We start from the raw sequence: 14,139 nt of genomic DNA on the forward strand, positions 1-14,139 counted from the left end.
CTTCTACTTTTTCCAATTGGCTGTACCATACAGTTTGTAAATTCTCTTGACATTGCGTTTGTTGTTCACATCTGAGATTGATTAAAAAAATGGTAAATATTTTTACTCCTTCCTCCTCACCTCCGTTCATTAAGGTTGAGAATTGTCGAAGAAATTGAAAAAACTTGTTTTATCCAACATCTTTCACATAAAAATTCCTTGACGAGCAATGAACCCAAAGTAATTGAGACCTGAAAACTGCGCTTTCTTTCCCTGCCATCTGGTTTGATGGAATTATGAATTTATTTTATAAAAAATTAAAGACTAGTTGCAATTGAGCGTTTGAATATGTACTTTCTCCATAGCAACCACTGTTTTCAGTACTGATACAACTTTTGCGGGTCTGTGCATGCACTATCCTAAATTTTTAATATCAATCTTAGACTAGATTTGTCCTCCTCGGTTTATCTGTTCCTCATTGCTCGCTGTTGGTTTTGATTTTGGTTCACTCCATGATGTCAATTTGTTGCGCGTGTAGGATGTTTTCAAAGCCGGGCCCCACAATGTCAACGCAGTAAAAAATTTCTTTGAAAACTATTCAAGTATAGAAAGATCCATTAGCGTTTATTTTTTGGATTTAAGCTCCAGACATTCTGTATTTTGTTAAATCACCTTTGAAAAAACACGCCATTAACAATTTTTTATCTGTGGCATTGCCTCTGAACAAAAATCAATTTTTTTATTTGTATTTTTTTGTTTGTACCATACAATCAAACTTAAAATGTGCGGCCAGTTTGATATGTGTACTTTCGAACCTTTGCTCTTTTTGCTTGCGTTAACGGGTGTAGATTCATTAGTAATCTCGCATCATGATGTTCACAATAAATCTTTTTTCTTTAAGTTATTCTGTGGGTGCTCAGTAATGTCTTTCAATTCTAGAACCTGATTGACTTAATTTTCGTGCAACTTCATTTTTCTCGACCACAGTTCAATTCTTGAGACGTACTGCAGAATGTGGGAGCTAGTTGAAATGAATATAAATTCGTTCAGTTTTTATCTGCTTATATAATTAATTCTACATTATGCCGGTATCAGTTGATTTTTGATACCAATGACAGCGGATTTTTCTATCTTCGTTTAAGTTTATGTTTAGATCTAGGAGTGCCTGGTCGCCTCTTCCGTTTGTTGTCTCAGGAGGGCATTGTAAGTTCCTGTGAAGAGAAATTGCATACTCAAGGTAATCTAGAGGGTTCACCTTTACCGTGCACACTATGTCATCCACATACCTCTTGAATAATTTCAACTCCAGTGTGTCCTCTTTTCTACCTTCTTCTGCACAATAGGAACAGATCCAGAAAATTTCCTGCATGGTCTTATATTCTGTGTCAGTGATACTTTGGCATTTTGCATGAAACCAGCTTTTGCATGATTCGCACTTGACTCCTTTCCCTCGGAAAGTAACGCGTCGGTTACAGTCAATGCATATCACCTTTGTGTCAGGAGTTCTGATCTCTCTTCCCTCTTTTGGTTTCTGCAAAGATTTTTCAAAGGATTTTATCCACAAATTTGCCAAAACTACCGCAAGCGAAGCACCCATTGCTGAACCGTGCGTTTGAGTGTACCACCTTTTATTACACTTAAAGTGAACATTCATTACGGCTAGTCTCAAAAGGCTCTTCATAGCTGACCTCGGAATCTCAGGTACCTCGTCACTGGAGTACAGTTCTTTAAGAGCAATTTCAATTGCCTCCTCAACCGGTACATTTGGTGTATAAGCGTTTTACATCGTGAGATACCACTAGCTCACCTTCATCCAATTTGGTAGCCTCTAGAGCTGCTCTGGCATCTTTCGAGTTAGTCTCAATATTTGCACCTGGTAACTTCTCGAAAAAGAGAGAGAGAAATTTATTGAGGTTCTCGTGACTGCTACCGGTTATTGACAGAACAGGCCGAAGCGGCGCACCAATTTTATGTACCTTAGCAAGTGTGCTCGGTGAAGGGGAACCCTCTAGATTACCACATTACAACATAAGAGAATTGTGATTCAAGGAACTCTGCTTAGGACTTTTAATGCGACCAGTGACTGGCAATCCTTTGATGTAGCTCTTAAGAAAAATCAAGAGATCTTGACTGAAAATCAATACCCAACGGAGTGGTCCTCCAGTATTGTTGATGAGACGTTGGATAAAACAGTCACGAAGGAAAAGGTCACAGCAAAACCATCCCAAAATGAACAACATCTTAAAAAAGTTAAAAGTCTTAACAATAGGGAGCCTAAACCTAGGTTTTTTGTTCAATACAGAGGAAATATCAGGCCAAATTTTGCAAGTAGACAGAAAAAATTGTGTGATATTCATATCATTTTCACAACAAGAAAGCTAAGAACTTGCCCACCCCGAAATCACCTTTTGATAAGAATCTGAAATCGCATGTGGTATATAAAGTTACATGTTATGGATGCAGTTCCATCTATGTTGGCCAAACCAGCCGACATGTTACCACTAGAATTTCAGAGCATCAAAGGAAGGATTCCGCTGCTGGAGAACACCTTGTTGAATGTTGTGGTACAACGCGTAACGTATAATGGGAGATTCTTGATGTATGTCGCGGGGTTGAGAAACTAATGACGATAGATGCGATCTACATCAAAAAGCCGAAACCGCAATTAAATACGCGCGATGAGTATCGGGGCGGGAATTGACATTGAAGTACTAGTTCAAATACAAATTTTTGACTTTTGAAATTCAAAAAATATTCTGGTACTTGTTAATTTAGTTGGTAAATTACCAACTAAGAAATCGCAATTAGCAATTCATTGCTAATTGAACACGTTCATTCAGCATTCAGAAATGGTAATTATGCAAATAAACATGATTTGAAGAGTTTACATGCTAACCTAGATAGCAGTTTGACTGTGAATGGTATTGTTCGAGAAGTAATCAAAACTTTTTCAAAGTACTTCAATATGTCTTTGTGGTCATCGCTAGCTCATGCTTTAGTCGAAATGTGATTTCCCTGTTATACGATTGAATTGAGTTCTCAGCACATGTTCGAAGTGTCTCCATTAATGCGTTCACGCCTTTTTCTGGTGGATGGAGGCCGTTGTTGTTGTTGTTGCTGTTGTTGTTGTTGTTGTTGTTGTTGTTGTTGTTGGGGATTTGCAGCGGGTTTGCTGCAGGGCTGATTTATTCCCAGTTGTCAGTTGTTAAAATAGAGTCCATTTATTCCTGCATACATGGCAGTCGCAAAAGGTTTGCCAAGTGCAGACGTTCTTATCGCAAAATCGTTTATTGACAAACTCCCACATTAGGTTTATTGGTTTTTTCTAGAGTCCGTAAGGTCTATTGAATTCAACATATTTCTCTAATCGGTTTGCGAGTCTGCAGTTTCGGAAGGTGAATTCACATCTAGCTTTTTCCGTTCTTGTTTTTTTTAGCCGAAAGACTTCCTTTGTGCGTCCATTGGCGCTGGTGAGGTCAGGTAGTTCGATGCAGTGTGAGCTTTCATTCATGACTTTCGCAAGAAGAAGTAGGTCGTCCACTTGGAGAAACATAGAAAAGGGGAGAATATTGAGCAGCTGAAGTTGACTGATATAATTCACTCCTTTGTTTCACGTGATCCATTTCACTGCTTTATTTTTAAAGCGTTCGAGGTTTTGTAGCTTGCTTCGTGATGGGTTTATGCAGGTGAAGCCGTACAGCAAAACGGTTAGGATTAGTGATTTGTAAAGCCCAAGTTTGATGAGTGGTTTAACTTGTACTGCGACGTTTCGTCTGAGAAGGTACAGAACTTTGTTAGCTTTCCTGAGTCATTCTTCTATATGTTTACTCCAGCGCAGGTCATCTCTGATGTGAATTCCCAAGTCTTTTACTGTATCTGCATTTGCCAAATCTTCACCCACAGTATCAAAATTTCGTTTTTCCCTCGAAATGTTATCTGAGCACATTTGTCCAGTGCCAGCTCCATCTTGTTTGACCTGACCCACGTTGCAATGCTGTCTAGGTCCTCCTGGATGGTCCAATAATCTTTTCCAATCGCGAGAATTTTCAGGTCGTCTGCGAAGATGAATGGGTCTGAGAACTTCAGCGCGTCGGGTAAGTTGTTGATGAAGATGCAAAAGAGGAGCGGGCCTAGTAGTGAGCCCTGAGGCACTCCACTAGTAACGTCTCGAACACCGGAACATGTGTTATTGATTCAGACGAACTGTTTCCGATTGCTTAGGTAGTCCATGAGAACTTGTAGGAGACATCCTCCTACCCCAATATTTGCAACCTTTTTTTAATATCTCGAAATGAGGTACTTTATCGAAGGCTTTCGAGAAGTGCGTGTAGAACGCAATAACTTCTGAGTTTGGATCGTTATCAAGTGCGTCGTGGATCTATTTCAGAAAAGTAATCATGTTTGTGAAAACAGACTGATTTTTAACAAATCCGTGCTGGTGCTTTGTCAAGAAAGAGGCAAAGTGGTCGTAAAGAGCCACGTAGATGCACTTTTCCAGGATTTTTTTTTCTATGTCCAGTAGGGACACTGAACTGTAGTTTTGTACCTAGCGTTTTCACCCTTCTTGTTGATTGGGGTCACAGCGGCTGTCTTCCATGTGTCAGGTATCCTTCTTTGCTTCTTTATCACCTTTAGAAGCCTATTTAGGACGACCGAAATTTGTCGTGACGTTTTCTTGAAGAAGGCCGGAGGGAGTCCATTTTGGCCCCTGGGTTTAGTAATGTCCAATTCGGACACGAAGTAATGTATGGTTTCAACCGATATGTTGAAGTTTGTCAATTTAGGATTTTTCGTTTCGATGTCAGATATGCTGAATGGTTGTTTTAGAGAGAAAACTGAATGGAAGAACTCGTCATATTGTCGACTTGTTCGTGGACAATAGTGCTCACTTTATCGCCACTCACGATTTGCTTCGGAGGGGAGGAAGATTTATTGAGACTTTTCAGATGTTTGAATATAACGTCGGTGTTTCTTGTGGACAGTAAATTCTCCTGGTAGTCTTTCCTGTCTGCCACGGCTGACTCGGCTACCAAGTTCTCCAGCTTCATGACTGCTGCTTTCCGATAACTCGTTGGTTTCATTTCAAGGAGCCTTTTCTGCGTTTTCAACCTTTTCAGAAGATTTGACGTGATTGCAGAGATCCATGGAGGCTGGCTTTGGCGATGTCTGATTCCTCGAGGTACATATGTCTTAACCACTTTGTCGACATTTTGTTAGAATTCTTCACACATTTTGTTGACGTTTGTATGGCAAATAAATTGGAACGGGTTCTCTTTAAGAAATTTATTCATTCCATTGTAGTCAGCATTCCCAAAACTCTTGAATGATTGGAGTACGGGTTTCGGATCAGTTACTGGGCGTTCGATTGAAAGATGGATCGCATCGTGATCAGTGCAGTCGTATGTCCTAGGGAAGGACTGATCCTTTTCGGCAAAGAGAAAACAGTTTTGATAGAAGGCCACGTCAAGGGTGTTATTTGAACAGGTCGGAAAATCAATGGCTTGTCTGAACGGAGCTTCGTAAAAGATTTCGATGATTTCGTTTTCTTCTTCATTAGAGCTGCTCGCTGTTTTCCAGTTTGCGTCTGGGAAGTTCAGGTTGCCACAGATTAGGGCCGGTTTTGACTTTGGAATGGTTTTTAGGAGTTTTTGGAAATCGTTCATATTATATCGGTATGCACTGCCTTTTGGTGGGTTGTAGAACAAACATATTATCATTTCAGATCTGTCTATTTGAATTTTGCAGGCTAGGCATGAGTTGGGAAGATCCGCATTGATCTTCTCATAGTTTAGAGAGTTCTTCACTGCTATGAGGCTACCGCCGTGGGCGTTTTTATCTCCCAAGAGTGTACTGTCGCTTCGATATATGTTGTAGTCATTTATAAGCAGTTCGGAGTCGCTGATCAATTCGTTCAGCCAGGTTTCGCAGAGACATATGACAGTGTAGTCCGCTATTTGGACTGCATTGGGATTTTTTGTTCTCTGTTCGATGTTTACCAGACTTCTTGTGTTGAGTTGAAGAATGTTGAGGAAACCTAGTCATGAAGACTCGGTTTTCTCAGATTCTAAGTGGACTTTCTTCTCGTCATTGAACAGCTCCAAATTTCGAATTCGCAACTTCTCTCGAGGAACGCCTTGGTCGAGTAGTTGAGGTCTTGTTTTCAGAAAGAGGTTTTCCTTCATTGCATCTTCTCGCGAGAGGGCAGGCAGGAAGTAAATGTTTCGCTAAGTGAGAATTTCCCTGTGTTTAGGACTTTTTGCCAAGGTCAGGCGTGCTTGATGTTCGTTCGCTACCGTGACCAGAAAGAGTCTAGATTTCTTTCACTCGGGATCGAATTTGCCAAGTCTTTTGAACTCGAGAACATGTGGTTCAGCTCGAATCGTAAACAGTATTTCGTTCAGTTCAGAGTTCGTCGGGACAAAATTTAGATTTAGATGGGTCTTCTTTTAACCCTTGGATTCTAAAACTTTGGTTGATATTGTGATTTGACTTTTGGGCCTCCGCATTTTGTGCTCCTTTGGTTTTCCCGCTCGTGGTTTTGTCCACGGCAACAACAGCTGCGTATGTTTTCTCGACTTTGTCGCAAGTGGTCGTCATTGCTTCTCAAATTTTAGAATCGACTAATTCCGTTAGTCGCTTTTCCATGTTCTTTAACTTCTTACCTACGTCAAGGCTTTCCAGTTTCTCAGAGACTTTTTCTAGCGCGCGTCCTCTGATGAAATTATCTCGCTCGTTGTTTTCTACGCAGGTGTTGCACAGTAGCATCGCATTCATTCCCAATTCTATTATTCCATTTATAGCAGCAGGTGAAAGGGCGGTACATTCAGTGGTCAGATGCATGTGGGTGTTACAAGATACGCAGAAGTAGGTTTTCTCATGGACCGGTATGCCTCGCTTGCCTGATTTGCAGTTTCTACCCATGACGTGTGATCTTCTATTTCAGTTTCTAGGTTCAATTTGATGTGTGCCAAGGAAAATAATCACTAGTCACTTACAAAAGAAACTTAGAACTGACGACTGGTGTGAAGTTGTAGACCGGTTTTGATCAGTAACAAGGAACTTAATCACTAGGACCTCACAAATCCAGGAATAACTTCAAAAATGAAGCGTTTACTTAGTTCTTCTTCGCTTGCTTTTTCTTCTTTCTTCGTTGGGATTGCGACGGGCTTTGTCGTTTCTAGATGATTGCTGTCAAGTTGCTGTCGTTTTTCTTGACAATAGAGAGGGTTTTAATTTCAAGGGCTGGTTTTTGATGGAGTTTTCTGTATTCGGTTATCAGCTGTCGATCCTTCTGTTTTCGTCTCGACAGAAGGTCACGAACGACGTTTGGGTGGGGATTCCTGTTGCCTTTAGCTCCTTGTAAACGTTTAGCTCCTCCCGCTCGTTCACAAAAAACTATTCCAACAACTTTTCGTTTTAACTTCTGTATTTCGGTGACTAGCTGTTCCGCAGTTAGGGGGCTTCTGGGGTCAGACTTCGGATTGGTCGTGGAGTTGTTTATCAAATCGTGCCAGAGGATGACTTCCGCCGATTTGGGGTGTCGATTGATTTGATGAGAAACGATCTTCAATTTATCTTTCGCTTGAGGATGCAGCTTGTAGCCAGACTTCGTGATGACTTCTGGAAGTTGTCCTCTCTCGGATATTTCTTCCCAGGGCGTAGTGAAGAGAGCTAGCTCCAAAGATATATACCATTTAGAAAAGGCCACCACGGCTGCCCTGATGAAACATTTAACGTGGGACTACACTTTATGCTTCTTGCAAGAATACTAGCCAAGTTTTGTCTGGATTCTTTCTATATGTAGACTTGTCAATTTTTCTTTATTTAGATGTAAAAAAAACTTATGATTATGCGTCAATTAAATATTCAGAGAAACGGCTTCAATTATGGCGACTATAATTGACTTCAAAATCTGGCAGTTTAATGTGTAAGGTTGCATTTTATGTCTCATCATTTGTTCACAAGAGTCGATTGTCAGGATTTTAATCAAGACGCAATTTCTTGTATTTTTTGTTATCATTTTTAATTGACCTGTTTTATTTGGTTTTATAATTTTGAGCATCTAATATTTTATAGTTTTATTTGTATACATATAACTATTAGTGTTCACTTGCCTAGTGTAAATATGTAATTATGTAAAATAAAACTGATGACGGCTGGGAATAGTTTCTCTATTTGCATTTATTTTTCAATTCATAATAAGGATCTTTTCCGTTTGTGCCCCCCCAGTACGTTATGCGCCCCCCAGTTGCAAAGCACGTGCCATTACATAGTAAATCATTATGTAAATATATTGCACGTGTGTCTGGGGGGTGCAAATAATATGCGCCCACTAAGCTGGGGGGGCACAAACGGAAAAGATCCCATAATAAAAGCTATACATTCTTGGATGAAAGGGCTGTAATCGAAACGACCCATAAGTCCGTGCAGCAGATTGCACATATTCTAATAAGTCTAAATTTTACTATATTTTAGATCTGTTTGAGTAATGAAGCACAATAACCAGTTAGCATCTGTCCACCTCCGAAAGCACTGGCAGCGAAGAGTCAAGACATGGTTTGATCAGCCAGCTCGAAAATGGAGGAGACATATGAACCTTTATGAATCCATATGAACGCCTTGGTCGAGTAGTTGAGGTCTTGTTTTCAGAAAGAGGTTTTCCTTCATTGCATCTTCTCGCGAGAGGGCAGGCAGGAAGTAAATGTTTCGCTAAGTGAGAATTTCCCTGTGTTTAGGACTTTTTGCCAAGGTCAGGCGTGCTTGATGTTCGTTCGCTACCGTGACCAGAAAGAGTCTAGATTTCTTTCACTCGGGATCGAATTTGCCAAGTCTTTTGAACTCGAGAACATGTGGTTCAGCTCGAATCGTAAACAGTATTTCGTTCAGTTCAGAGTTCGTCGGGACAAAATTTAGATTTAGATGGGTCTTCTTTTAACCCTTGGATTCTAAAACTTTGGTTGATATTGTGATTTGACTTTTGGGCCTCCGCATTTTGTGCTCCTTTGGTTTTCCCGCTCGTGGTTTTGTCCACGGCAACAACAGCTGCGTATGTTTTCTCGACTTTGTCGCAAGTGGTCGTCATTGCTTCTCAAATTTTAGAATCGACTAATTCCGTTAGTCGCTTTTCCATGTTCTTTAACTTCTTACCTACGTCAAGGCTTTCCAGTTTCTCAGAGACTTTTTCTAGCGCGCGTCCTCTGATGAAATTATCTCGCTCGTTGTTTTCTACGCAGGTGTTGCACAGTAGCATCGCATTCATTCCCAATTCTATTATTCCATTTATAGCAGCAGGTGAAAGGGCGGTACATTCAGTGGTCAGATGCATGTGGGTGTTACAAGATACGCAGAAGTAGGTTTTCTCATGGGCCGGTATGCCTCGCTTGCCTGATTTGCAGTTTCTACCCATGACGTGTGATCTTCTATTTCAGTTTCTAGGTTCAATTTGATGTGTGCCAAGGAAAATAATCACTAGTCACTTACAAAAGAAACTTAGAACTGACGACTGGTGTGAAGTTGTAGACCGGTTTTGATCAGTAACAAGGAACTTAATCACTAGGACCTCACAAATCCAGGAATAACTTCAAAAATGAAGCGTTTACTTAGTTCTTCTTCGCTTGCTTTTTCTTCTTTCTTCGTTGGGATTGCGACGGGCTTCGTCGTTTCTAGATGATTGCTGTCAAGTTGCTGTCGTTTTTCTTGACAATAGAGAGGGTTTTAATTTCAAGGGCTGGTTTTTGATGGAGTTTTCTGTATTCGGTTATCAGCTGTCGATCCTTCTGTTTTCGTCTCGACAGAAGGTCACGAACGACGTTTGGGTGGGGATTCCTGTTGCCTTTAGCTCCTTGTAAACGTTTAGCTCCTCCCACTCGTTCACAAAAAACTATTCCAACAACTTTTCGTTTTAACTTCTGTATTTCGGTGACTAGCTGTTCCGCAATTAGGGGGCTTCTGGGGTCAGACTTCGGATTGGTCGTGGAGTTGTTTATCAAATCGTGCCAGAGGATGACTTCCGCCGATTTGGGGTGTCGATTGATTTGATGAGAAACGATCTTCAATTTATCTTTCGCTTGAGGATGCAGCTTGTAGCCAGACTTCGTGATGACTTCTGGAAGTTGTCCTCTCTCGGATATTTCTTCCCAGGGCGTAGTGAAGAGAGCTAGCTCCAAAGATATATACCATTTAGAAAAGGCCACCACGGCTGCCCTGATGAAACATTTAACGTGGGACTACACTTTATGCTTCTTGCAAGAATACTAGCCAAGTTTTGTCTGGATTCTTTCTATATGTAGACTTGTCAATTTTTCTTTATTTAGATGTAAAAAAAACTTATGATTATGCGTCAATTAAATATTCAGAGAAACGGCTTCAATTATGGCGACTATAATTGACTTCAAAATCTGGCAGTTTAATGTGTAAGGTTGCATTTTATGTCTCATCATTTGTTCACAAGAGTCGATTGTCAGGATTTTAATCAAGACGCAATTTCTTGTATTTTTTGTTATCATTTTTAATTGACCTGTTTTATTTGGTTTTATAATTTTGAGCATCTAATATTTTATAGTTTTATTTGTATACATATAACTATTAGTGTTCACTTGCCTAGTGTAAATATGTAATTATGTAAAATAAAACTGATGACGGCTGGGAATAGTTTCTCTATTTGCATTTATTTTTCAATTCATAATAAGGATCTTTTCCGTTTGTGCCCCCCCAGTACGTTATGCGCCCCCCCAGTTGCAAAGCACGTGCCATTACATAGTAAATCATTATGTAAATATATTGCACGTGTGTCTGGGGGGTGCAAATAATATGCGCCCACTAAGCTGGGGGGGCACAAACGGAAAAGATCCCATAATAAAAGCTATACATTCTTGGATGAAAGGGCTGTAATCGAAACGACCCATAAGTCCGTGCAGCAGATTGCACATATTCTAATAAGTCTAAATTTTACTATATTTTAGATCTGTTTGAGTAATGAAGCACAATAACCAGTTAGCATCTGTCCACCTCCGAAAGCACTGGCAGCGAAGAGTCAAGACATGGTTTGATCAGCCAGCTCGAAAATGGAGGAGACATATGAACCTTTATGAATCCATATGAACGCCTTGGTCGAGTAGTTGAGGTCTTGTTTTCAGAAAGAGGTTTTCCTTCATTGCATCTTCTCGCGAGAGGGCAGGCAGGAAGTAAATGTTTCGCTAAGTGAGAATTTCCCTGTGTTTAGGACTTTTTGCCAAGTTCAGGCGTGCTTGATGTTCGTTCGCTACCGTGACCAGAAAGGGTCTAGATTTCTTTCACTCGGGATCGAATTTGCCAAGTCTTTTGAACTCGAGAACATGTGGTTCAGCTCCAATCGTAAACAGTATTTCGTTCAGTTCAGAGTTCGTTGGGACAAAATTTAGATTTAGATGGGTCTTCTTTTAACCCTTGGATTCTAAAACTTTGGTTGATATTGTGATTTGACTTTTGGGCCTCCGCATTTTGTGCTCCTTTGGTTTTCCCGCTCGTGGTTTTGTCCACGGCGACAACAGCTGCGTATGTTTTCTCGACTTTGTCGCAAGTGGTCGTCATTGCTTCTCCAATTTTAGAATCGACTAATTCCGTTAGTCGCTTTTCCATGTTCTTTAACTTCTTACCTACGTCAAGGCTTTCCAGTTTCTCAGAGACTTTTTCTAGCGCGCGTCCTCTGATGAAATTATCTCGCTCGTTGTTTTCTACGCAGGTGTTGCACAGTAGCATCGCATTCATTCCCAATTCTATTATTCCATTTATAGCAGCAGTTGAAAGGGCGGTACATTCAGTGGTCAGATGCATGTGGGTGTTACAAGATACGCAGAAGTAGGTTTTCTCATGGGCCGGTATGCCTCGCTTGCCTGTTTTGCAGTTTCCACCCATGACGTGTGATCTTCTATTTCAGTTTCTAGGTTCAATTTGATGTGTGCCAAGGAAATTAATCACTAGTCACTTACAAAAGAAACTTAGAACTGACGACTGGTGTGAAGTTGTAGACCGGTTTTGATCAGTAACAAGGAACTTAATCACTAGGACCTCACAAATCCAGGAATAACTTCAAAAATGAAGCGTTTACTTAGTTCTTCTTCGCTTGCTTTTTCTTCTTTCTTCGTTGGGATTGCGACGGGCTTTGTCGTTTCTAGATGATTGCTGTCAAGTTGCTGTCGTTTTTCTTGACAATAGAGAGGGTTTTAATTTCAAGGGCTGGTTTTTGATGGAGTTTTCTGTATTCGGTTATCAGCTGTCGATCCTTCTGTTTTCGTCTCGACAGAAGGTCACGAACGACGTTTGGGTGGGGATTCCTGTTGCCTTTAGCTCCTTGTAAACGTTTAGCTCTTCCCGCTCGTTCACAAAAAACTATTCCAACAACTTTTCGTTTTAACTTCTGTATTTCGGTGACTAGCTGTTCCGCAGTTAGGGGGCTTCTGGGGTCAGACTTCGGATTGGTCGTGGAGTTGTTTATCAAATCGTGCCAGAGGATGACTTCCGCCGATTTGGGGTGTCGATTGATTTGATGAGAAACAATCTTCAACTTATCTTTCGCTTGAGGATGCAGCTTGTAGCCAGAGTTCGTGATGACTTCTGGAAGTTGTCGTCTCTCTCGGATATTTCTTCCCAGGGCGTAGTGAAGAGAGCTAGCTCCAAAGATATATACCATTTAGAAAGGGCCACCACGGCTGCCCTGATGAAACATTTAACGTGGGACTACACTTTATGCTTCTTGCAAGAATACTAGCCAAGTTTTGTCTGGATTCTTTCTATATGTAGACTTGTCAATTTTTCTTTATTTTGATGTGTAAAACTTATGATTATGCGTCAATTAAAAATTCAGAGAAACGGCTTCAATTATGGCGACTATAATTGACTTCAAAATCTGGCAGTTTAATGTGTAAGGTTGCATTTTATGTCTCATCATTTGTTCACAAGAGTCGAATGTCGGGATTTTATTCAAGACGCAATTTCTTGTATTTTTTGTTATCATTTTTAATTGACCTGTTTTATTTGGTTTTATAATTTTGAGCATCTAATATTTTGTAGTTTTGTTTGTATACATATAACTATTAGTGTTCACTTGCCTAGTGTAAATATGTAATTATGTAAAAATAAAACTGATGACGGCTGGGAATATGCGTTATGCGCCCCCCAGTTGCAAAGCACGTGCCATTACATAGTAAATCATTATGTAAATATATTGAACGTGCGTCTGGGGGGTGCAAATAATATGCGCCCACTAAGCTGGGGGGGGGGGCACAAACGGAAAAGATCCCATAATATAAGCTATACATTCTTGGATGAAAGGGCTGTAATCGAAACGACCCATAAGTCCGTGCAGCAGATTGCACATATTCTAATAAGTCTAAATTTTACTATATTTTAGATCTGTTTGAGTAATGAAGCACAATAACCAGTTAGCATCTGTCCACCTCCGAAAGCACTGGCAGCGAAGAGTCAAGACATGGTTTGATCAGCCAGCTCGAAAATGGAGGAGACATATGAACCGAGTCAAGAAGGCTAAGAAAATGGGCCTGAAACCAGCTCAGGGTACCCTCAAACCTGCAGTATCCTGTCCCACCCGGCGATACAACTTCAAATTGAGAGAAGGTCGAGGATTCACCCGAGCTGAGTTGTTCGCTGCTGGTTTGACTCCACAGTACGCACGTGCGATTGGCATTGCGGTCGACCCTCGACGAAAGAATAAAAGCCAAGAGAACCTGGACCGCAACAAGGAACGCCTTAAGGAGTATCTGGCACATGTAACTGTTATTCCACTTGATAAAGAAAAGCGAGAAAAGAAGGGCGTGTCTTTCGAAGGCCATGTTCAGTATAAGGGCAAGATTATGCCAATTAGCAACAAGGGAGTTGCTGAAAAACCGAGACTGGTTACGGATGAAGAGAAGAAGTTCGTTGCTTATCAGGCCATCCGAAGAGCGCGTGCTGACGCCCGTTTGTTCGGTAGACGAGAGAAGAAGAGGAAGGAAAAGGAGGAAGCTTCGAAGAATTAAGTCAGCGACTCGCTGATTTCATTCAATGATAAGTTCAATGTGCATGATAGATTGCAACGTTATGTTTGATTGTTATGCCTCAATTGAATTTTCCAACATATTTTTTTTTCTGATTAAGTGTTTTGACTGAGCTTGTAATTTGAGTTAA

At 40.7% G+C, this 14,139-nt stretch overlaps 2 protein-coding genes across 4 annotated transcripts in view; both read left to right on the forward strand.

The window, feature by feature from the left end:
* Positions 1 to 14,139, forward strand: part of LOC142349646 (zinc finger FYVE domain-containing protein 1-like) — a 482,388-nt gene that overhangs the window by 56,447 nt on the left and 411,802 nt on the right. The window lies entirely within an intron of this gene.
* Positions 13,335 to 14,091, forward strand: LOC142349761 (large ribosomal subunit protein eL13-like). The gene has a single exon (XM_075401521.1). The coding sequence runs from the start codon at positions 13,380 to 13,382 to the stop codon at positions 13,989 to 13,991; it is 612 nt and encodes a 203-aa protein (XP_075257636.1). The 5' UTR covers positions 13,335 to 13,379; the 3' UTR covers positions 13,992 to 14,091.

The sequence above is a fragment of the Convolutriloba macropyga genome, chromosome 11, assembly GCF_964194025.1.
Source record: "Convolutriloba macropyga chromosome 11, txConMacr16.3, whole genome shotgun sequence".
In the NCBI taxonomy this organism is placed as follows: domain Eukaryota; kingdom Metazoa; phylum Xenacoelomorpha; order Acoela; family Convolutidae; genus Convolutriloba; species Convolutriloba macropyga.

Coding starts and splice junctions, on each gene's coding strand:
- LOC142349761 (XM_075401521.1), top strand. CDS start 13,380: ATGAAGCACAATAACCAGTTAGCATCTGTCCACCTCCGAAAGCACTGG.